Genomic DNA, 22,476 nt, shown 5'->3' on the forward strand with positions numbered 1-22,476 from the left:
CCACCATGAAGACTGATGCAAAGTAACTAGTCAGTTCCTCTGCCATTTCTTTGTTTTCTATTATTACTTCTCCAGCCTCATTGTGCAGTAGGTCCAATGTCTATTTTCGCCTCTCTCTTACCTTTTATATTTTGGAAAACAACTCATCCTATCTTCTTTTATATTACTGGCTAGCTTAGTAAGACTGCACGGTAGCACAGTGATTATCACTGATGCTTCATAGCACCAAGGACCCAGGTTCGATTCCCGGCTTGGGTCACTGTCTGTGCGGAACTTCAATGCAGTGTTAATGCAAGCCTACTGGTGATACTAATGAAGATTATTATTATACTCATATTTCATATTCTCCTTCCTTATTGCTTTTTTAGTTGTCCTCTGCTCAATTTAAAGGCTTCCCAATCCTCTGGCTTCCCAATAATCCTTGCCACTTTGTATGCTTTGTCCTTGACTTTCCTCGTCAGCCATGGAGGCCTCAACCCCCTTAGCATGTATCCTCCTCTTTGGTGGATTTCTGTTGTGCCTCCCAAATAACCCCCAAAAACTCCTGCCATTGCTGTTCCCTGACTTCCATGCTAGGCTCCCTTTCCAATCGACTCTGGCCAGCTCCTCCCTCATGTCTTTGTAGTTACCCTTATTTAATTGTAACACCATTGCATCTGATTCCAGCTTCTCCCTCTCAAACTGCAGGATAAATTCTATCATATTGTGGTTACTGCTCCCTAAGGGTTCCTTCACCTTAAATTTCCTAATCCCTAGTCTGCCTCATTGTACATCACCAAATCCAGAATTGCCTGGTCCCTATTAGAGGCTCTGTCACAAGCTGCTCCAAAAAAACATCTCTTCGACACGCCACAAATTCCTTTTCTTGGGATCCACTACCAACCTGATTTTCCCAATCCCCCTGCATATTGAAGTCCCCCATGATTATTGTAACATTGCCTCTTATATATGCCTTTTCTATCTCCTGATTTATTTTATGCCCCACATCCAGATAACTGCTCGGGGGCCTGTACAACTAACATCAGGGTATTTTTACCGTTGCGATTCCTCAACTCTATCCACAGAGATTCTATGCCTTCTAATCCTGTATAATTTCTTGCTATCGATTTAACTTCCTTCCTTACTAACAATGCAACCCCTCCCCCTCCTTAATAATGGATTTCAGGATTTTCCTGACGACTGATGCCAGGGTAATTGGCTGTAGTTCCCAGTTTTCTTCCCCCTCCTTTTCTTGAATTGCAGTGTTGCATTGACTACCTTCCAATCCACTGAGACGGATTCAGAATCTAATGTTTGAAGATCACAATCAATGCATCCACTGTCTCTGCAACCATGTCTTTTGGAACACTAGGACATAGAGCATAGGTTCCAGGGTATTTCTCAACCATTAGACCCACTCATTTCTGCAATATTTTTTCTGTACTAATATTGGTTGCATTATGTTTGTTAGTCGATTGACAAGAATGTTAATTGATGTGTTTATAAAATGATTTGCCAGAGCAGATGCAAAGCAGCAATTTGCTCTGGTGAGAGAACGCACAATGAAGAGGCTTCGCCTTAAAATTAGAAATTTGCTTTCGGGAGTAAAATCAGAAAGCACTTTTTCCAGACGAAGGGTAATGAAAATCTAAATGATCCCTCTTCACCGCCCCCTCACCCCCCCCCCCCCTTTCAAAAGACTGCACAATTTGAGTTTGTTGAAATTTTTAACCTTGAGATCAGCAAATATGTATTAGTAATAATAATAATAATCGCTTATTGTCACAAGTAGGCTTCAATGAGGTTACTGTGAAAAGCCCCTAGTCGCCACATTCCGGCATCTGTTCGGGGAGGCCGGTACGGGAATTGAACCCGTGCTGCTGGCATTGTTCTGCATTACAAGCCAGCTGTTTAGCCCATTGTGCTACACCAGCCCCTTAGTCATGGGTATTAATAAGGGGTGTCCATCACAGATGGTAAATAAGAGAGTCGTGATACAGATCAGCCATGATCCAATCGAATGGCGAGAATGGGCTTGAGCAAATGGCCTCCTTGTGTTTCGTTCACATTATACATCATCTGTTGGAAAGAACAGACTTGATTGGTAGGGTAATGTTATGTCTTAATTTTAAAATCTTTTAAAATATTTATTTATTCCTTTATATTCCCTGTATGGAATGCACATTATTTAATGACGCTCTCCAGTTTTCCAAGTCTCTTTATGGTGAAATATTTAATTCCAAGGAATTCCCCAGGGAGGTGTGGTAAGATGGAAAACACTAACAATTTGGAATCTGCCGTGCTGAAGATGTTAAATGTGCTGGATGGTCTCATTTTTGTGCATTTTTTTAGATACATTTTCTGACCTGGAACTATTAACTCGGTCTGTTATTTAAGTTGTACATGTCATTATTTTTGTATCTTGTGATTTAGGCTGGTCAGACCGCACTGATGCTCGCAGTGAGTCATGGACGGATGGACATGGTAAAAGCACTTCTTCTCTGTGGTGCTGATGTCAATATCCAGGATGACGAAGGCTCGACAGCTCTGATGTGTGCAAGTGAGCACGGGCATGTGGAAATAGTTAAGCTCCTGCTGGCGCAACCTGGATGTGATTCCACTTTAGCCGACAGCGTAAGTTGCTATTAAGACATTTTTCTGCAAGGTCTTAAATGTTTGTCTTGTTCTGGTTGTTTATACTGAACCTTTTCTATATGTTGCACGTCCCACCTTCCCCTCTGCAGGAAAATAGTTACTTAATTACTAAACATGATTGCACAGAATAGTTTAACCTGTGTCCTGAGGTAGAGAGGATAGCCGATGTATCTGATTCACTATTTCGCAACCAGTTACTGATTAATGTTTGAAAATACAATGAGTGAGTCCGCGGAACATCCAATTACTGTTGTTGTCAATGGTGCTAGTCGCACAAGAAAAACACTTGAGTAAATATCAGCAGTTTCAATGTATTTTTAATTCCCTGCCTGCGCAAAGACCACATTAATCTCTTTCCTTCAACATTGAGTCCACTCACAACTGCTGTAGCTCGGTGGAGATTTTAGTTACTTTATGAATCAGTCCATCTCTGCGCAAAATAAAATGATCAAATCAGTTGCGGAGCACATCTTGTTAGTATTTTTTTTCTGAAAAATATTAATGAATGGGGAATGGGTGATATTGAATGAGAAGGTTACTATTTTGTGCTAATTGATATTTGGTAACAATAGGATCAGGATCAGTTGTGATGCTGTCCATGGGGGAATAATAGTTTTTTGGCAGTTACTGGGTGTGCTCTAAAAGAACAGTCACGAGAATGAGATACTGGAAAGCTTTTATCATCCACTGCAAATCACAGAATTGTTATAGCACAGAAGGAGGCCATTCAGCCCATCAAGTCTTGCATCGGCTCTCCAAATGAACATTGACTTAGTACTTTTTTCGTTCCATTTTCACATTGTTTATGTTGGAATGTCTCAATGGAATCTGCCTCCACCACATTTCCATGCAGTACATTCCAGACCCAAACCACTCGCTGTGCGGGGAAAAAAAATTCTCACTTCACATTTGCCTCTTTTGCAAATCACTTTAAATCTATGCCCTTAGCATTCTGTATCTACTCTGTCCAACCCCCCATGATTTTGAATGCCTCTATCAAATCTACTCTTCGCCACCTTCTTTCCAAGGAGAACAGTCCCAACCTCTCCAGCTATCCTCATAACTGAACTGAAGTTTCTCCTCTCTGGAACCATTCTTGTAAACCTCTTTTCTCTCTCTCTCTCTCTCTCTCTCTCTCTCTCTCTCTCTCTCTCTCTCTCTCTCTCTCTCGCTCCAATGTGTTCACAGCCTTCCTATTGTGTGTCTCACAGAACTGCATACAATACTCCAGCTGTGGTTGAACTATTGTCTTGTATAGGTTCAGCAAAACCTCTCTGCTCTTGCGCCTATTAATAAAACCCAGGGTACTGTATCTCACACTTCTCTACACTGAACTTCATCTGCCAACTATCTGCCCACTCCAACTTGCCTATGTCCTTTTTGGAAGTTCAGCACTGTCCCCTTGACAGTTTACAATACTTCCAAGTTTTGTATCATCTGCAAACTTTGAAAATGTCCCCATGCACATCAATACCTAGATCATTAATATATCAGGAAAAGCAAGGGTCCCAATATCGACTCCTGGGGAACTCTATGCATACATTCCTCCAGCCCAAAAAATATCCATTGACCGGTAATCTTTACTTCCTGTTATTCAGCCAATTTATTTGTTCGCATTGCTACTGTTCCTTGTATTCCATGAACTAAAAGAAAAGGGTTGGGTGGGGTTACTGGGTTACGAAGATAGGGTGGAGATATGGGCTTAGATAGAGTGCTCTTTTCAAGGGACGGTGCAGACTCGATGGGCCGAATGGCCTCTTTCTGCACTGTAAATTCTATGATTCTATAACATTTCTCACAAGTCGGTTGTGTGGCACAGAATTGAATGTCTTTCAAAAATCCATGTGCAGCATATCAACAGCATTACCCTAATCGACCCTTTGTGACCTCTTCAAAAAAAACTCCCAAGTTAGTTAAACGCTGTTTCCCCTTTAGAAATCCACATTGGCTCTTCCTGATTTTTCCATGTGACTACTAATTCTATCCCGAATAATTGTTTTGAGAAGCTTACCCACCACTGAAGATAAACTGACTGGTCTGTAATTGCTGGGCTTATCCTTGCAATGGTTTTTGAACAAGGGTGTGACATTTGCAATTCTGCAGTCCCCTGAGTACATGGAAGACTGAAAGATTATGGCCAGCACCCCTGCAATTTCCACCGCATTTCATTCGGCCCTGGCGCCTTGTCAACTCTAAGTACCAACAGCCTATTTAATACTTCCTCCTTATCAATTTTAAACTCTCTAATGAGTTTCTTTGTCTCTCACCATGGCATGGGTAGCATTGAGCTCATTAGTAAAGATAGATGCACGGTATTGATTTAATACCTTAGCCATGCCCTCTACCTCCAGGTGTACCTTTAATGTCCCAAATTTTTATTTTAAAACTATTATCTTCTGCAAAAAAAAATCCTTAATAATGCCTTGAAAAATACAACTGACATTGGATTCTGGCAAATTTACAGAATGCTAAATGGAAATGCTCAAACCTATTGATAAGATATGCTCTATTGCTTGGCTTTTTTGATTCTATTTTTAATAGCTTTTTGCTGACCCCTAAAGTTCTCCCACTCCTCCAGTTTACCACTAGCTTTTGCAGTATGGTATGCCCTAGGTTTTGCCTTTATGTCCTCCTTGACTTCCTTGTTTAGCCATGGAATGTTTTTCTCCATTTTACAATTCCTCTTCCTCTCAGGAATACTCTTTAAGTGAGAGGTGATTAATATCTCCCTGAACATCCGCTATTGTTACTCAACTGTCCTACCCTCAATTATTTGTGCTCAGTCTACTTGGGCCAACTCTTTCCTCGGGCCTGTGTATTACCTCTGCCCAAAACTAAAACTCCAGTATGGCACTCTGTCCTCTCTCACTCAATCTGAATTTGAAGCGTGACACCATCCAGGACAAAGCAGCCTGCTTGATTGCTCCTCCTTCCACAAACATTTAAACCCTCCATCACCGATGAACAGTGACAGTCGTCTGTACCATCTACAGGATGCACTGCAGGAACTCGCCAAAGTTGTTTGGACCGCACCTTCCAAACCCACGACCACTATTATCTATAAGGACAAGAGCAGCAGATATCTGGGAACCCTACCACCTGGAGAAGGCAACTCATCACCACCATCCTCAAGGCCAACTAGAGATGAGCAATAAATTCTGACCTAACCAGCGACACCCACATCTCATAAATGATTTTTTAAAATTACCTCATCATTTTCCCACAGTTGTATCTGACCAATTGCATAAAAATCTACACTCTCCTACTTACAATATAAAATGGTTAGCAAGGCACGTACACATAGCTGTATTATCAATGAACATATGTCGATAGCCCTTGTGAGTCTGGACCCCACAGAGTGAGTTATTGCTCCCACCTAGACACATTTACGATCCTGAGCTGTTATCTGGACAGCAGTGAACTGTGGTTACTGCCATCCCATCTGCTATCACAATAGGTCCTCTTCCCAGTGTTATTGCAGCTGTGAGACTGCCGGTCTAGCAACCTCTCAGAAATATAGTTTCAGTGAATGACATTTAAACCCTACAGGAACTGGTGAAGAGGATCAAAACGTATGACTGGATCTTTAAAAATGATTCAGATATAATGTATCTTCTTTTTCTCTCCCCCCCCCCCCCCCCCCCCCCCCCCCCTCCTCAGTCCATTTGTCGTAGTCCCATTGTTTATTTTCAGTAATATTCTGGGTTAACTTTTTTTCCATGCCATTTACGAACTTGTATCGCCCTTCTCAGAGGCTTCAATTCCTGGTTGAAAGATTAAAGTACCACAGTAATTATATATTTAAAACATTAAGAAATGCTTCAATAAAGGATTCATGCTTTAAACACCAGTTATCCATATGGAGGTCTAAAATCTTGGAAAACTGCTATCCGAATTCTATGAGGAAGTGTAAGTTTTGGTATCCCATTACACAGCCTGTCCAAACTTCATTTCCTGGTGAGGGATCAAATCATCAGGCTTTTCTTGTCATGTTCAGATGCCACGCATTTCCTTTAAAATATGTTTGGAATTTGTGGGAGAAGAGCGGTTTGCATTTTTCACTATTTTGGGGTAGCTACTTTATGCTTGTGGAATTTGAATAAATATGTATTGCGTGGTTACTGCAATCGATAAATTATAGCTCAATGCACAACTTTTATGCTATAGTCACCCTGGTGGTGGTGCAATTCGTGACTCTGCTAAGGCCACACAACACATGGTCATTTTTGTTGTATGCAGCTTTCAAGTAACTGAGATTGTCGGCCAGTGTTTTTGGAGATTTTAAAGTCACTGTGGTTCACTTCTTTGGGCTGTTTGCCGTATGTTAACATTAGCATGGAGAGCCTGGTTTGGATATGCAGCCGATTTCTACTCAAATTGTTAAAGACTCATGATCAAAAAAAGCTTATAAAGAAAAGAAAATTTGGGCCAATATAAGGGGATGTTAACCACCCTCCCCCCAAAAGTTCTGGTTTGTATCCTCTTAGATGTACTTTTGGTTTCACTGTTCTTAACATTGTGATATTTTTTTAAAACATTTTAATGTAACTGCTAGAAATTGTCAAGAACGGCTTTCAAATTTCATGTTAATTTTCAAATATCCGAGTGTATGACCATTCTGGATTCATTGAATCAATGCCATTCTGTCTTTTATTCAGGATGGAAGCACAGCACTGTCTATAGCTCTCGAGGCTGGTCATAAAGATATAGGAGTCTTACTTTATGCTCATGTAAATTTCTCCAAAGCTCCGTCGCCGGTACGTACATGTTTTTCTTTTAAATTAACAATGTGGTTTTATCTAGAGCTTAAATGATCTTTGGATGCATATCCTTCAGTTACAAAAGATGCCTGGTGTGAAAACCTTCAATGTCTATGTTCCCTTGGTTTTACCACAACCGAGGAATTTTAGTTAAACTTTTTCTTCACTCTGATCTCCTCGACAAACATCAGCCACGTTTAAGGACATTGGTACTTGGTGTACAAGCAGCTCAGCCTAATTGTCTGCTTTTTTATTCCATCTGACCTGAGATGGAAATACCTGAGCTTTGTGTGTTTTCTGTAACCAGACATTGAGGCAGAAATCCTCCATCTGTGAAGTGCTGGGCATAACCATGTGCCACACTTATTTTATTTTTATTTTTTTTCCAATTAAGGTGCAATTTAGCGTGGTCAATTCACCTACCTTGCACATCTTTAGGGTTGTGGGGGTGAGACCCACACAGACACGGGGCGAATGTGCCAACTCCACACGGACAGTGACCCAGGGCCGGGATTGAACCCGGGTCCTTGGTGCCGTGAGGCAGCAGTGCTAACCACATGCCGCCCACCCATGTGCCACAGTTGACTGGAGTTTCAGCATCTTTTCCCATTGCACAACTTTCTTGGTTATTTCATTGTGACTAATTCTAGTCAGTCCAGTGCATTTTTGCAGGGTATATTCTGCAACCAGTACTGTTCTCCATGCAAAAGTACTTTATGACAAACATCTTCAAATTAGGATAACATTTGAGGATTTTATTGAGGATGCAATTGAATTTATAAGTGTATTTGAACAATTCCAAAATTAATAAGAACTATATTTGAAATAAAAACCGCAAATGCAGGTCTGACCGCATCTGTGGAGGGAGAAACACAGTTAAAGGGCGTGATTCAACTAAATGGGAACAAAATCCCATAGTGAGCGAGTTTAGCCGTGTGTTTCCCGGAACTCTCAGCGTTGAGAAACACATGGCTGTAAAGCGGCACACGGCACTCGTTAAATAAGGAGCCTGAGCGGGGAACGTGTGGCCAAGGCTACACACAGCCCCGTTTCCTATACTGAGGAGCTCCACTCGGCAGAACTCCTCAATGTAGCAAGAGATTTTTAAATGGTGTCCCAATCTCCGAGGCCACCGACCTGACCCCCCCCCCCCCCCCCAAAGCCCCAACACACTATGGGAGGTCCACACCCACACAGGGCACCTCCGGCCTAATCACCACCCAAAATGCCAATTTGGCAGTGCCAACCTGACACCCTGGAAGTAGCACTCCCAGGGTGCCATGCTGGTTGTGCCAGGGTGCCCAAATACCACCCTGCCCAAAGGGCATGTACCTGTGGACCTCCGATCCCCTGGGATACCCCCATGAGTGCCGTTCCGTCTGGTCCCGTGAGGTCCAGTGTTTAAATGCGCTTGCCCAAATTCTCCGAGGTGAAGGAGATTGATCCCATCGCCTCAGGTGCCTCGTGAATCTGCAAATTAAAGTGCGACTAGCTGTCTCGCTTTAATGTGATGATTTAAAGGTGATCTCGCCCACAACAGATCTCGTGAGGTGTTGCGAGCCAGGTAGATCCTGGGAGCAGGGTCTCCTGGCTTCTATCCACCACATTGCATGCAGCGAGTTGCTTTTCAGGCACAGCATGGCCGTTGGATCGTGACCAAAAGTTTCAAGTTAACTTAGTTTTTCCAGCATTTCTGTTTTTATACAGATGTCCAGCATTCACCATATTTTGCTTTTATCTTAATGCCTATAGTTGTCATTATTACAATACAACAGTTAATTTGGTTGATGTTTGAACTCTGAATTAATAAAACTGAAGTGTTCACTGAATAAGTTACCTTTAAATTGAAAGCACAGTGTAATTTTTAATATCCTCGATCTGTATTTTTCTTTTTAGGGGACACCCAGGCTAGGAAGAAAAACCTCTCCGAGCCCAACCAGGCGAAGCAAATTTGATTGATTCCTACCTGCCATTGACCCAGTCCTTTTACTAAGCTGCTATGTACCCCTGTTAATATTGACAGATACTGAATGTAAATGTGTGCCTGAGCTCACCAGCAAAAACTTTTTTTTAGCAATAGTACAAAGATGTAGCTCTGCCAATCTACTGACCAGCAACTAAACTGGAAAGCGTTGCGGGGGCTGGCATTATAAAGTCTTCATTATACACTCGGCATCATTATTGCCTCAACCTATGCTGCTTGTAGCAAGCTTTATTAGTCTTTCTTTTAAATCAATATTTTGTCTCTTTGGTTTTACTTCACAGGAAACACACAACACATGGCTGTTTAGTTTTCTCATTTTATTACATTCATTGTTAGTTGTAAACTATATTTTGCCTGTATAAACATTCATTAAAACAAGTGTCATGATATTAATGGCATTATTTTAAATCACTGCATTGTATTTATAATATTTGGAACTATACATTTGAGTTGGTTACATTAAAATTATGGAGCTACGAGGGATGGCCCTTATTTGGGTTTACCTTAGGTATGTAACTTTTTAAAATATATATATATAATATCAAACAAAATCATTTGTAATCTGTTAAAAATTGAGTCATACAGTATTCTCAAACTATTTTATACATGCCCTAATAAAAATGAATTTAAGTGAAGAAATAATTTACTATTGAACATAGATTTTTAATTCTTTTAGAAATTGTTTACATCATTGTATCTAATTTGGTTTTAGTGATATTTGAGATATTATTTGTATATCAACCTGTCCTTCAGTTAAAGCCCTGTACATGGGTTTCTGTGCATATTTATGAAGACTGCAATCTTGTCACATTTAAATTTTGCCACGTGTGTATTTAAATGTTTGAAGTGCCTTAGATCCTTGCCATATTTTCAGAATAAAAGCTACATTATGCTAATTATGTGTTTGCTTCTACTATTAATGCCATGTTAAAAATTCATACCAAAAATCTGCCTAAATATTGGCCTGGATATTGTGTCTGTTTTGTGGACAAAAATGGAGGTGAGGACTGGCAGCAATTCCGTGTTGGACAAAAATCCCATTCAGATTTTCCTTCTGCTGCAACGAAGGCTGTCTCCAGCACCCCTCGCATGTAAATCTGGCTTGATTTGTGCAATGCACAAGATTGAATTTTCCTCCTCTCGTGCCTATTGTCTATCTCTTACTAATTCTAAGATTAAGAGGAGCAGCATTGATAATTGCTTTGGAGGTATCATCTACACTCTCTTAGTTCAGTGTAGATGATGCCACCTACGCTGCCATATATTGGACCTCAGCTGAGGGCACTATGACTAACAATAGTGTTGTTCACAAATCTGTAACTCCAAAGGAGCAGCTTGCAAGAGGCTGTACATGGCACTCCATGGACAAGAGCTAATCATACCTCTCCCCTTCACTTTCTCAATAATTAAAGGGGGAGTGGGGAATAAGGACACTGGAAACCAGAGGAGCCCCAGAGCCCATGATTTCTCTCCTTGGCGATGTGGCCCAGCTCCCATGCACACATTCATACAAAGGTATGAATTAGACGCAGAAATAGGCCCCTCGAGCCTGCTCCGCCATTCAATAAGATTATGGCTGGTCTGATTGTAACCTTAACTCCGACCACCAATAAACTTTCTCTCCCTTCCTTATCAAGAATCCATCAACCTTGGGCGGCATGTGGCGCAGTGGTTAGTACTGGGACAGCGGCGCTGAGGACCCGGGTTCGAATCCCAGCCCTGAGTCACTGTCCGTGTGGAGTTCGCACATTCTCCCTGTGTGTGTGTGTGTGTGTGTGTGTGTGTGGGTTTCACCCCCACAACTCAAAGATGTGCAGGTTAGGTGGATTGGCCACGCTAAATTGCCCCTTAATTTAAAAAAAAAGTAGTTGGGTACTCTTTTTAAAAAAAAATAAAAATTAAAAATAAAAATTTAAAAAATTTTTTTTTTTAAAGAATCCATCTACCTCTCAAAAATATTCAAAGACTCCAGCTTGGAGGGCCTGTTCCTGTGCTGTATTGTTCTTTTTCTTTGACTCAGTTTTCACTGCCTTTTGAGCAAAAGAGTTCCAAAGTCACTCCCCTCAAGAGAAATTTTCCCCCCCATCTCCATCTTAAATGTGTGACCACTTATTTTGAAACAGTGACCCCCCTGGTTCTAGATTGCCCCACAAGAGGGAAAATCCTTTCCGCAAGCACCCTGTCCAAATTCCTCAAAACCTTAAATGTTTCAATCCAGTCACCTGTTACTCTTCTAAACTCCAGTGGTCACGAGCCTAACCTGCCCAACGTTTTCTCATAAGATAACCTTCTCATTCCAGGCATTAGTCTAGTAAACCTTCTTTGAACTGCTTCCAATGCATTTACATCTTAATTCAAACAAGGAGAACAATACTGTACACGGTACTCTAGATGTGGTCTCACTAATGCCCTGTACAACTGAAGCATCTGGGGAATTTTGAAAAATTAAGAACAATCGTAGAATCCCTACATTGCAGAAGGAAGCCATTTGGCCCATCGAGAGTGGCTCCGAATGAGCACCCGACCTGGGTCCACTCACCCACCCTCCCTGTAGCCCCACCTAACGTTTGGACAAATGTCACAATTTAGAATGGCCAATCCACCTAACCTGCGCATCTTTGGACTGTGGAAGGAAACCAAAGCACTCTTGAGGAAACCCGCACAGACACGGAGAATGTGCAAACCCAAGTTGGTTTTGAACCTGGGTCCCTAGCGCTGTGAGACAGCAGTGCTAACCACTGTGCCATCAAAAGTTAACTTTGTTAACAATTTCCTTTTTAAAATATCGACTGAAACTCTTACCTGTCTTGTTATGCTCTAGGCGTAGCATAAGCGGCTTCCTTGTGGTGCACTTGACAAAGGAAGGTTCAGACGTGGAGATAACTTCAACACGTTTCATAAACTATTTACACTTCTCCTACTCTGGTTCGCCACTACTGTTAATCCTTCTATAGCTACTCAGGCTGACAAACCAGTCTGCTACAATCCACGTGGTGGGTGTAATATTGAATCAACCCTGTGTCTCTACTCACTGACTGTCTCCACTGGAAAGAGGAAGATCATGTGTGTTGTGTCCTTTATATATGGGTTGGTGTAATGCCCTCCTGTGGTCGTGTCACCTCTGTGTGTATCGTGAATGCCCAGTGGTCATGTCCTATCTAACTGTTCTATTGGTTGAGTGTTTGTGTCATGTCTCTGGTGCTCCCTCTTGTGTCTAGCTAGTCTACATGTATTTACATTAACCCCATGTGTCTTTACAGTGATGCATATCACCACATTACCAAATGTTTATTATATTTGTGGCTAGCTTTCTCTTGCATTCTAATTTTTCCCTCCTTGTTAATCTTTTAGTCATCCTTTGCTGTTGTTTATATTCTGTGCAATCTTCTGACCTGCCATGTGTTTTTGCACAATTATATGCTTTTTATTTAAGTTTGCTATTTTAAAATGTTTTCATTAGCCACAGATGGTGGCTCCATCCTTGTACCTTTTCTTAGTCCGGGAATGAATGTATCTATTTTGTATATGCTGAAGTATCCCCTGCAATGAAGTTACTGTGAAAATCCCCTAATCGCCACACATGCACCTGTTTGGGTACACTGAGGGAGAGTTCAGAATATCCAATTCACCTGATGAGCATGTCTTTTGGAACTTGTGGGAGGAAACCGGAACACCTGGAGGAAACCCACACAGACACAGGGAGAACGTGCAGACTCTACATAGACAGTGACCCAAGCGGGAATTAAACTCTGGACCCTAGAGCTGTGAAGCTGCGGCGCTAACCACTGTGCTACCGTGACCGCCTCAAACTTTTCCCTTGAGCTAATTTGCCAATTCACATTAGTCCACTCCAATTTCATGCCTTCATAATTGCCTTTTCTTAAGTTTAAAAGCATAGGACGGGATTTTTCGGTTGTGCCCGTCCTGGACTGCAAATTCCAGTCCGTGGTCAACGGTGTAATGATATGTGTAATCTAAGAAGAGTAAAGGATTAACAAATGATGTTCATGTATATCAACACTAGATGGCATCACTGAGTAATCCTAGAGGCTGCGTCTCGGCATGCTGGGATAAGCTGTTGGAGAAGTCGATGGAGAAGGATAGTGTGAAGTTGAGTTAGAGTGTAGTTTATATGTATTAGAGAGATTATTAATTACTCTATCACAGATTGAATACTATTATTTGTTAACTTACTCAGTAGAGTGCGAACCAAATAACGTTAAGTAGTTAAAATAAATTAGTTTTGATTTAAACATATAGCTTTTATGTTCTTTGTGAGCACTACATCCTTCGCTATCTTGGAGAACAAAACAAGGAACATAACAAACGGATCTTGAAATGGGCCATCAATTTTTCCATCCTGCCCACTACGATTCCAGTGATGGGTGGGATCGGAAAATTTACCCTATAGTCTCAGACCTACTCCTCAAACTGAAAGTAGAATTCAGTTACATCATGGTCGCTGCTACCCAAGGCTCTCACTAATCCTTAATTATGCCTATCTCGTTGCACAATACGGGGTCTAGTATGGCTGCTCACTGGTTGGCTCCAGAAGAAACTATTCCCAAAACTTTCAATGAACTCCTCTTGCAGGCTGCCTTAGCGCAACTTACGATTCCAGTCCATATGTAGGTTAAAATTCCTCATCATTATTGCTGTGCCTTTCTGACAAGCTCCAATTATTTCTTCCTTTATGCTCCACCCACAGTCCTACCAAGTAGTTACAATTTGGGGGTCTGTACTCCACTTCCACAAGTAATTTCTTGCCTTTATCATTTCTCATCTTTCCCCAAGCCCCTTCCACATCATGGTTACCTGAACTTTGATCATTCCTCTCTTTTGTCCTAATACCATCATAAATTATCTTCCCCCAGCACGGTGGCGCAGTGGGTTAGCCCTGCAGCCTCACGGTGCCGAGGTCCCTGGTTCGATCCCGGCTCTGGGTCACTGTCCGTGTGTAGTTTGTCACATTCTCCCCCTGTTTGCGTGGGTTTCGCCCCCACAACCCAAAGATGTGCAGGCAAGGTGGATTGGCCACACTAAATTGCCCCTTAACTGGAAAAAAAATGTATTGGGTACACTAAATCTATTTATTTTTTTAAAACATTTTTAAATTATCTTCTCCTAGCTTCTGTCCTTCTTAAATGTCATGTATGCTTCAATATTCAAGTCCCAATCTAGTCACCCTGCAACCATATCTCAGTAATGGCTATCAAATTGTACTTTTAAAATTCCATTTGAGCTATCAATTCACCTGTTTTGTTTTGAATGCTATGTGCATTCCGTTACACTGCCTATAGTTTTGTCCTTTAAATATTTTTGCGCCCTCTAGTCTGATTTACTCTTATATTTCCTCTCTATTCCTTCCTGTCACTTTGTTTATAATTTTTCATATTAGTACCTTTCTCTTTTGACTTACCACATCTTCCCAAATTTGACCCCTTGCTCCATCACTTTAATTTAAAATTCTCTCTGCATCCCTAGTTATGCCACTCATTAGTGTTAGGAAACCACTGTTAGTTTTAAGGGATTTATATTTGTATGGGTAAACATTAAAATAAGATGTGGTTTTAATTTAATGTTTGCTGCCTGGAAGGGACCTATGGTTAAATTCATGCTGGAAAAAAGTGTTTGTTTGTGTGGGCAGGTTGGTTAAGTTTTAGTTGTGATAGAGGGAGCTACGGGCGAAGAGTAAATATAATTGTTTGGCAACTAAAGGCCCTTGTAAGGTAAAATAAACTTTCCTTTGTTTTTTACCTTGAACTGGAAGTCAGGGCAGTTAGTGCCGATAGACCGCTGGAGAGGGACCATCTCTCACAGCTCTGCTAACGAGTTGGGGGCAGGGAGAGAGTGAGAAAGCAGCTCTCACAGCTCTGTTCAAAGCAGTAAAATGCAAGAAAGAAATCTCCAGAGGAACTGACAGGCGGGTAGTTCTAGAAACCTGGAAATAGAAAGGATAGGCAAAGCTGAGAAGGGATTGACTAGTTTAGAAATGTATTTTCACAAAGTTTCTGAAGTAATCCTAAAGGTTTCTAAAGTGATCCTAAAGTTTTGAGTGTCTTGCTTCAGTCTGCAAAAGATAATTGGGAAGTTTGGGCTGGATATCAGATTTTCTGTTCACGATAGAAGTCAGTCGAGACAAAAGAATCCTAAAATGGTTGGTGTAAAATCCTAGAGTGGATTCTCTGGTAGAAGTGGAGTGGAAGTCCTGTCCAAAAGAGTCCTCTTGAAACTGTGTTGTAGGACTTGGAATGCAACTTGCTAATGGAAAGCCTTATTATGAGAGAAGGTTTTAAAATGTGTTTTTGGGAGTGGAGTTTGGATACTCTCATGTGACAATCACCTGGGGGGGGGGGGATTCAGAGAAGAAATCCATAGACACTAACTTGCGTTCAGAGTGTGTACGTGTTTGATAGCCAATTTGTGTGTTTTAAAAACAGACTTTACTTGCTGAGACTATTGTAGCTGCAAATATACTGTCATCTGTCTTAATCTTATAACCTGTGTAATTGTTAACCTAAGGGAGGAATAAAGGAGTACTGCATTATAATCTACATCTTCCTTGTTTTTAACGCTAATTATTAGTCCTGTGACTCTGTTCCTCAATATTTGGGAAAAAATGTACCGTCTTTTAAAACCATTCTGGGATGTTCCCGTCCAGTTATATTAATAACTAGAATGTTAACTCTTGAACATCCAACGCCCACTGTTCAGATGTAGAGCATCCCAATGATACAGCCCCAACTTTCCCCAATACTGGTTCCAGTGCCCCACAAACAAGAACACACTTCTCCCACACCAGTCTCTGAAACATGTTAGTTTCTCTAATCTATTTGCCCTCTGCCAATTTGCACATGGCTCAGGTGATAATCCCGAGATTATTACCTTTGAGGTTCCACTTCTCAAATTGGTGCCTGGCTACTCATACTGACTGAAGAAACCCTTTCCCTGTCCTTCCTATGTTATTGGTACCTACATGGACCATGACAACTGTATCCTCCTCCCAGTCCCAAGCTTCTCTCCAGCCCTGAGCAGATGTTCTGAACCCTAGAGCAGGCAGGCAACACAGCCATCTTGTCTCTTGCTCTTTGTTACAGAAAACAGTGTCAATCCCCCTCACTGACCTCTACTGCCACTAGAATCATAGAATTTACAGTGCAGAAGGAGGCCATTTGGCCCATAGAGTCTGCACCAGCCTTTGGAAAGAGCACCATACCCAAGCCCACATCTCCACCCTATCCTCCACCGTACATAAAAAGCAAGAGGGTAGCCAGGGAAAGGGTTGGCCCACTGAAGGATAGGCAAGGGAATCTATGTGTGGAGCCAGAGGAAATGGGTGAGGTACTAAATGAATACTTTGAATCAGTATTCACCAAAGAGAAGAAATTGGTAGATGTTGAGTCTGGAGAAGGGTGTGTAGATAGCCTGGGTCACATTGAGATCCAAAAAGACGAGGTGTTGGGTGTCTTAAAAAATATTAAGGTAGATAAGTCCCCAGGGCCTGATGGGATCTACCCTAGAATACTGAAGGAGGCTGGAGAGGAAATTGCTGAGGCCTTGACAGAAATCTTTGGATCCTCACTGTCTTCAGGTGATGTCCCGGAGGACTGGAGAATAGCCAATGTTGTACCTCTGTTTAAGAAGGGTAGCAAGGATAATCCCGGGAACTACAGGCCGGTGAGCCTTACTTCAGTGGTAGGGAAATTACTGGAGAGAATTCTTCGAGACAGGACCTACTCCCATTTGGAAGCAAATGGACGTATTAGTGAGAGGCAGCATGGTTTTGTGAAGGGGAGGTCATGTCTCACTAACTTGATAGAGTTTTTCGAGGAGGTCACTAAGATGATTGATGCAGGTAGGGCAGTGGATGTTGTCTATATGGACTTCAGTAAGGCCTTTGACAAGGTCCCTCATGGTAGACTAGTACAAAAGGTGAAGTCACACGGGATCAGGGGTGAGCTGGCAAGGTGGATACAGAACTGGCTAGGTCATAGAAGGCAGAGAGTAGCAATGGAAGGATGCCTTTCTAATTGGAGGGCTGTGACCAGTAGTGTTCCACAGGGATCAGTGCTGGGACCTTTGCTGTGTGTAGTATATATAAATGATTTGGAGGAAAATGTAACTGGCCTGATTAGTAAGTTTGCAGACGACACAAAGGTTGGTGGAATTGCGGATAGCGATGAGGACTGTCAGAGGATACAGCAGGATTTATATTGTTTGGAGACTTGGGCGGAGAGATGGCAGATGGAGTTTAATCCGGACAAATGTGAGGTCATGCATTTTGGAAGGTCTAATGCAGGTAGGGAATATACAGTGAATGGCAGAACCCTCAAGAGTATTGAAAGTCAAAGAGATCTAGGAGTACAGGTCCACAGGTCACTGAAAGGGGCAACACAGGTGGAGAAGGTAGTCAAGAAGGCATACGGCATGCTTGCCTTCATTGGCCGGGGCATTGAGTATAAGAATTGGCAAGTCATGTTGCAGCTGTATAGAACCTTAGTTAGGCCACACTTGGAGTATAGTGTTCAATTCTGGTCGCCACACTACCAGAAGGATGTGGAGGCTTTAGAGAGGGTGCAGAAGAGATTTACCAGAATGTTGCCTGGTATGGAGGGTTGAATATGAGGAGCGGTTGAATAAACTCGGTTTGTTCTCACTGGAACGAAGGAGGTTGAGGGGCGACCTGATAGAGGTATACAAAATTATGAGGGGCATAGACAGAGTGGATAGTCAGAGGCTTTTCCCCGGGGTAGAGGGGTCAATTACTAGGGGGCATAGGTTTAAGGTGAGAGGGGCAAGGTTTAGAGTAGATGTACGAGGCAAGTTTTTTACGCAGAGGGTAGTGGGTGCCTGGAACTCGCTACCGGAGGAGGTGGTGGAAGCAGGGACGATAGTGACATTTAAGGGGCATCTTGACAAATACATGAATAGAATGGGAATAGAGGGATACGGACCCAGGAAGTGTAGAAGATTGTAGTTTAGTCGGGCAGCATGGTCGGCACGGGCTTGGAGGGCCGAAGGGCCTGTTCCTGTGCTGTACATTTCTTTGTTCTTTTTGTTTGTTCTTATTCCCCTAACCCCACCTAACATTGTTTTGGACACTAAGGGCAATTTAGCATAGCCAATCCATCTGAACTGCACATCTTTGGACTGTGGGAGGAAACAAGACCACCCGGAGAAAACCCACGCACACATGGGGAGGATGTGCAGACTCCGCACAGACAGTGACCCAAGCCAGGAATCGAACCTGGGACCCTGGAGCTGTGGAGCAATTGTGCTAATCACTGTGCTACCGTGCTACATTCCTTTTTGCTCCCCTCACGAATGGCTTCCTGTATCACAGTGCCACAGTCAGTCAGCTCATTCACCCTGCAGCCCTCACTCGCATCCAAACGAGCAGTGAGCACCTGTTGGAAAAATTTCAAATACTAAGGGTCCTGCCCTCTCTGTCCCCTTTCATGCCTCACCCACAGCCATACCTTCCTGTCTCTGACCACTGACCAAATCAGAAGACCCTATCCGAAAGGGTGTGACCGCCTCAAAATACAGGTAATTGTTTCCACTCCCGTATGCATTACAGTATCTGCAGCTCCGTCTCCATCTCAATGATATTGAGCCAAAGCTCCTTGAGCCGTAAGCACTTATGTCAGATGTATTTTCCCTGAATCGCACTGGCATCCTAGAGCTCGCACATCACCTGTCCTGCCATCCTTAATGCGTATCAATTAACTACTTAATTACATTATTCAATTAATTAAAAAATTTATTTTATTAACTTTACCATCAGTTTGTATACTATTTAAAATCTTAGGAATAGAATAGCTCTTACCACTTACCAGATATTCATGAAACAGCGAGCTTCTTCCCCTGTAATAGCCCCTCACTGCTCCCGCAGGGCCCCTCACTGCTCCCTAGCTCCTCACTGCTCCCAGCGTGGTCCCTCACTGCCCTCTGTGGAGCACCTCACTGCTCTGTGGCCCCTCATTGCTCCCCGCGGAGCCTCTCACTGCTCCCCATCAGGGGCCCCTCACTGCTCCCCTCGAGGGCCCCTCACTGCTCCCCTCGGGGGCCCCTCACCGCCCCCCAGCCCACCCTACTTTCCAGATCTGGCTGTGCCCCTGTCTTGCTGCTCTCTGGCTCTCACTGTTCCCTGGCCCAGCCTGCTTTCCAGCCCTTGCTGATCCCCAGTCCTCTCTCTGGTGTTCTTTGTGTTGCTTATTTAGGATGGTTGGCGTAGTGTTCACAAAGACCACAGTATAGCTTTTACTTAAAGCTATGATTTTGTTTACACTACTAAACTGGGTTTCGACACTTAGTCCTTTTAGAAACAGAATTGATCAATAACATCTCGCTACACTCACCTGCTAATCTCACTATTGGTATAAATTTAATCTAACCTCACACTAACTGCCCTGATGACCTTCACTAGCTATCTCCTACATACACACCTCCCCTAAGGTCTAGCATCACTGCTTTATACAGGAGTATTTGCAGCTCCCTCTAGTGGTGACTCATGGTACTACATTAACCCTTGTAATGCTGACAGTTATGATAATACCACACTATCTGTCCACACCGTTTGCTGTTCTCAACCTTCCCTGCTCCCTGGCTCGCCCAAGCCTCACTGATCCCACTCCGTAGATAAATGCCATCGTTGAATATAGGAAATTTATAATATGTATTGTCTTTCAGAGGGAGGCTAAAGCAAGGTTCAGTCTGATCCTTCAGATTAACACAACAGATCCTCTGATTCTATGACAGAGATGATGTGGAGATGCCGGCGTTGGACTAGGATGTGCAAGCAAGAAGTCTTACAACACCAGGTTAAAGTCCAACAGGTTTGTTTTGAATCACTAGCTTTTGGAGCACAGCTCCTTCCTTCACCTGAGGAAGGAGCAGTGATCTGAAAGCTAGTGATTCAAAACAAACCTGTTAGACTTTAACCTGATGTTCTATGACAGAGTGCAGGTATCGTGGCCAATATTTATCCTTCAACACTATAGAAACAGGTTATCAGGTCATTTTCACTTTGCTATTCATGTAATCACCTGTGCAAGTAAATTTATAAATAGCATGGTAGGTCTTAATTACTGCCATAACAACACCTCAAAAATAATTAATTGGCTATAAAGCATTTTGGGATATCCTGAAGTCATCACACCTTACACTTTCCCAAAGACTTTCAATGGGGTTTTCTTTTGCAACTTGCTATGATTACAAAATTATTTTGGCACAATCCCCCACCCCGCCCCTCCACTTGGTCTTGCATGAACAACGTAAGCAACAGTGTGTCTCTTTATCAATTAGGCTGAAGAATTCCATCTGAGCAATGTACCAAAAAGTGTCAGTTAATATTTAATGCCAATTCTTGTAGAGAAAATTAAATTTAAATTAGGGGAGAAGAGATAGAAAGAAAACATTTTTTAAAGTATTTAAATAATCCAAAAATAATAAAAAATCTGAAAGAATATATTTCCAACTTCTTAAAGTTAATTTTCATTGCTGGAAAGATTGGCAGTAATTAAGACCTATCATGCTATTATAAATTTACTTGCACCAGAATAGACAAGCGTTAAAATTCTTCTGATGAGTTTTATGGGTATATGTCAGATAAATAGAGCAACTTCACGTTGTTCCAGGTGTTTCAAATTTTGAGTTTGTCACTGAGATAAGTTTCTGGAGGAGCAGCATAGTCATAGCGTTTTCTGGCACAGGAAGAGGTCCTTCAGCCCATCATGTCTGCGCCAGCCATCAGGCACCTCTCTATTCTCATCCTAATTTCCGAAGCCTTGTATGCTATGGTGTTTCAAGCGCTCATCTAAATGCTTCTTTAGTGTTGTGAGGTTCCAGTGTCTCCCATCCTTTCAGACAGTGAGTTCCAGATTCCCACCACCCTCTAGATGAAAAGGTTTTTCATCAAATGACCCTCACCTTAAATCTATGTACCTCTTGTTTATTGACTCCTCTACTAAGGAGAAAAGTTTATTCCTATCTACCCTACCTATGTCCCTCATAATTTTGTACCCCTCAATGAGGTCTCCCCTCAGCCCTCTTCTCGAAGGAAAACAACCCCAGCCTAACCAGGCCCCTCTTCATTGCTGAAACGCTCTAGCTCAGGCAACATCCTGGTGAATTTCCTCTGCACCCTTTCTAGTGCAAACTCATCCTTCCTACAGTGTGACGACCAAAACTGCACACACTAGCTGTGGCCTAACGACCATTTTATACAGTTCCAACGTAACCTCCCTGCTCTTCAGGCAACTTGGACATCAAAAATTGTAAACGTTACACCCTTGTTCCAAAAAGGACCAGTTAGTTTAAGCTTGGTGGCAGGAAAACTTTTAGAAATGAAAATCTGCAACAAACTTGTCATTTAGACAAGTTTGGATCAATTATGGGAAGCCAGTGTGGATTATGAAATCATGTTCAACTAACTCCACTATCTTTTCTGATGAGGTAACTGAGAGGATTGCAGATTGTACATGAATTTCTAAAAGGCTTTAGATTAAAAAGTGCCACACAATGGGTGTGCCAGCAGAATTGAAGCTATGGAATGAAGGGGACACTGACAGCATGGATATGCAGTTAGCTGAGTGTCAGAAAACAGAGTTACAGTGAATGGCTGTTTTCGGGATGGGCCACTGCTTTTCTTGGTATATCTTTAAAAGCCAGACTTTGACGTACTGGGTACAAAACGTATTGTCAAATTTGAGGATAGTGAAAGACATCCAAAAGACATAAATGTGTGGGTGGAATAGGTAGATTCCTGATAGATGAAATTTATGCTGATAAATGAGAGGTGATGTATTTTGGGAGGAAGAATGAGGGAAGGCAAAATAAAATAATGGGTACAATTGTAAAGTGGGGGCAAGAACAGAAATACCTACGAGTATATAAATGCAGAAATTAATAAAGGTGGCAGGGCAGATTGAGAAAGTTACATTTGGGATCCTGCATTTTATAAACAGAGGTATAGATTTCAAAAGCATAAAGGTTATGATGAATCTTTTGAAACAGTGGTTTGGCCTGGCACAGTGTGTCAAATTCTGGACCCCTTGCCGTTGGAAGGATGTGAGGGCTTTAAAGAGGCCACAGAAA

General features: G+C 42.2%; 1 protein-coding gene across 7 annotated transcripts in view; it reads left to right on the top strand.

The window, feature by feature from the left end:
* kank1a (KN motif and ankyrin repeat domains 1a) overlaps positions 1 to 10,274 on the top strand; it is a 441,925-nt gene extending 431,651 nt beyond the window's left edge. For all 7 annotated transcript variants that reach the window (XM_072516870.1, XM_072516869.1, XM_072516874.1 and 4 more), the window contains 3 exons: positions 2,413 to 2,613; positions 7,293 to 7,391; positions 9,291 to 10,274. In XM_072516870.1, coding sequence (XP_072372971.1) covers positions 2,413 to 2,613; positions 7,293 to 7,391; positions 9,291 to 9,353 — 363 coding nt within the window. In that variant the 3' untranslated portion in view covers positions 9,354 to 10,274. The remainder of the gene's footprint in view (positions 1 to 2,412; positions 2,614 to 7,292; positions 7,392 to 9,290) is intronic.
* The last annotated feature ends 12,202 nt before the right edge of the window (positions 10,275 to 22,476 follow it).

The sequence above is a fragment of the Scyliorhinus torazame genome, chromosome 9 (genome assembly GCF_047496885.1).
Source record: "Scyliorhinus torazame isolate Kashiwa2021f chromosome 9, sScyTor2.1, whole genome shotgun sequence".
Lineage (NCBI taxonomy): Eukaryota > Metazoa > Chordata > Chondrichthyes > Carcharhiniformes > Scyliorhinidae > Scyliorhinus > Scyliorhinus torazame.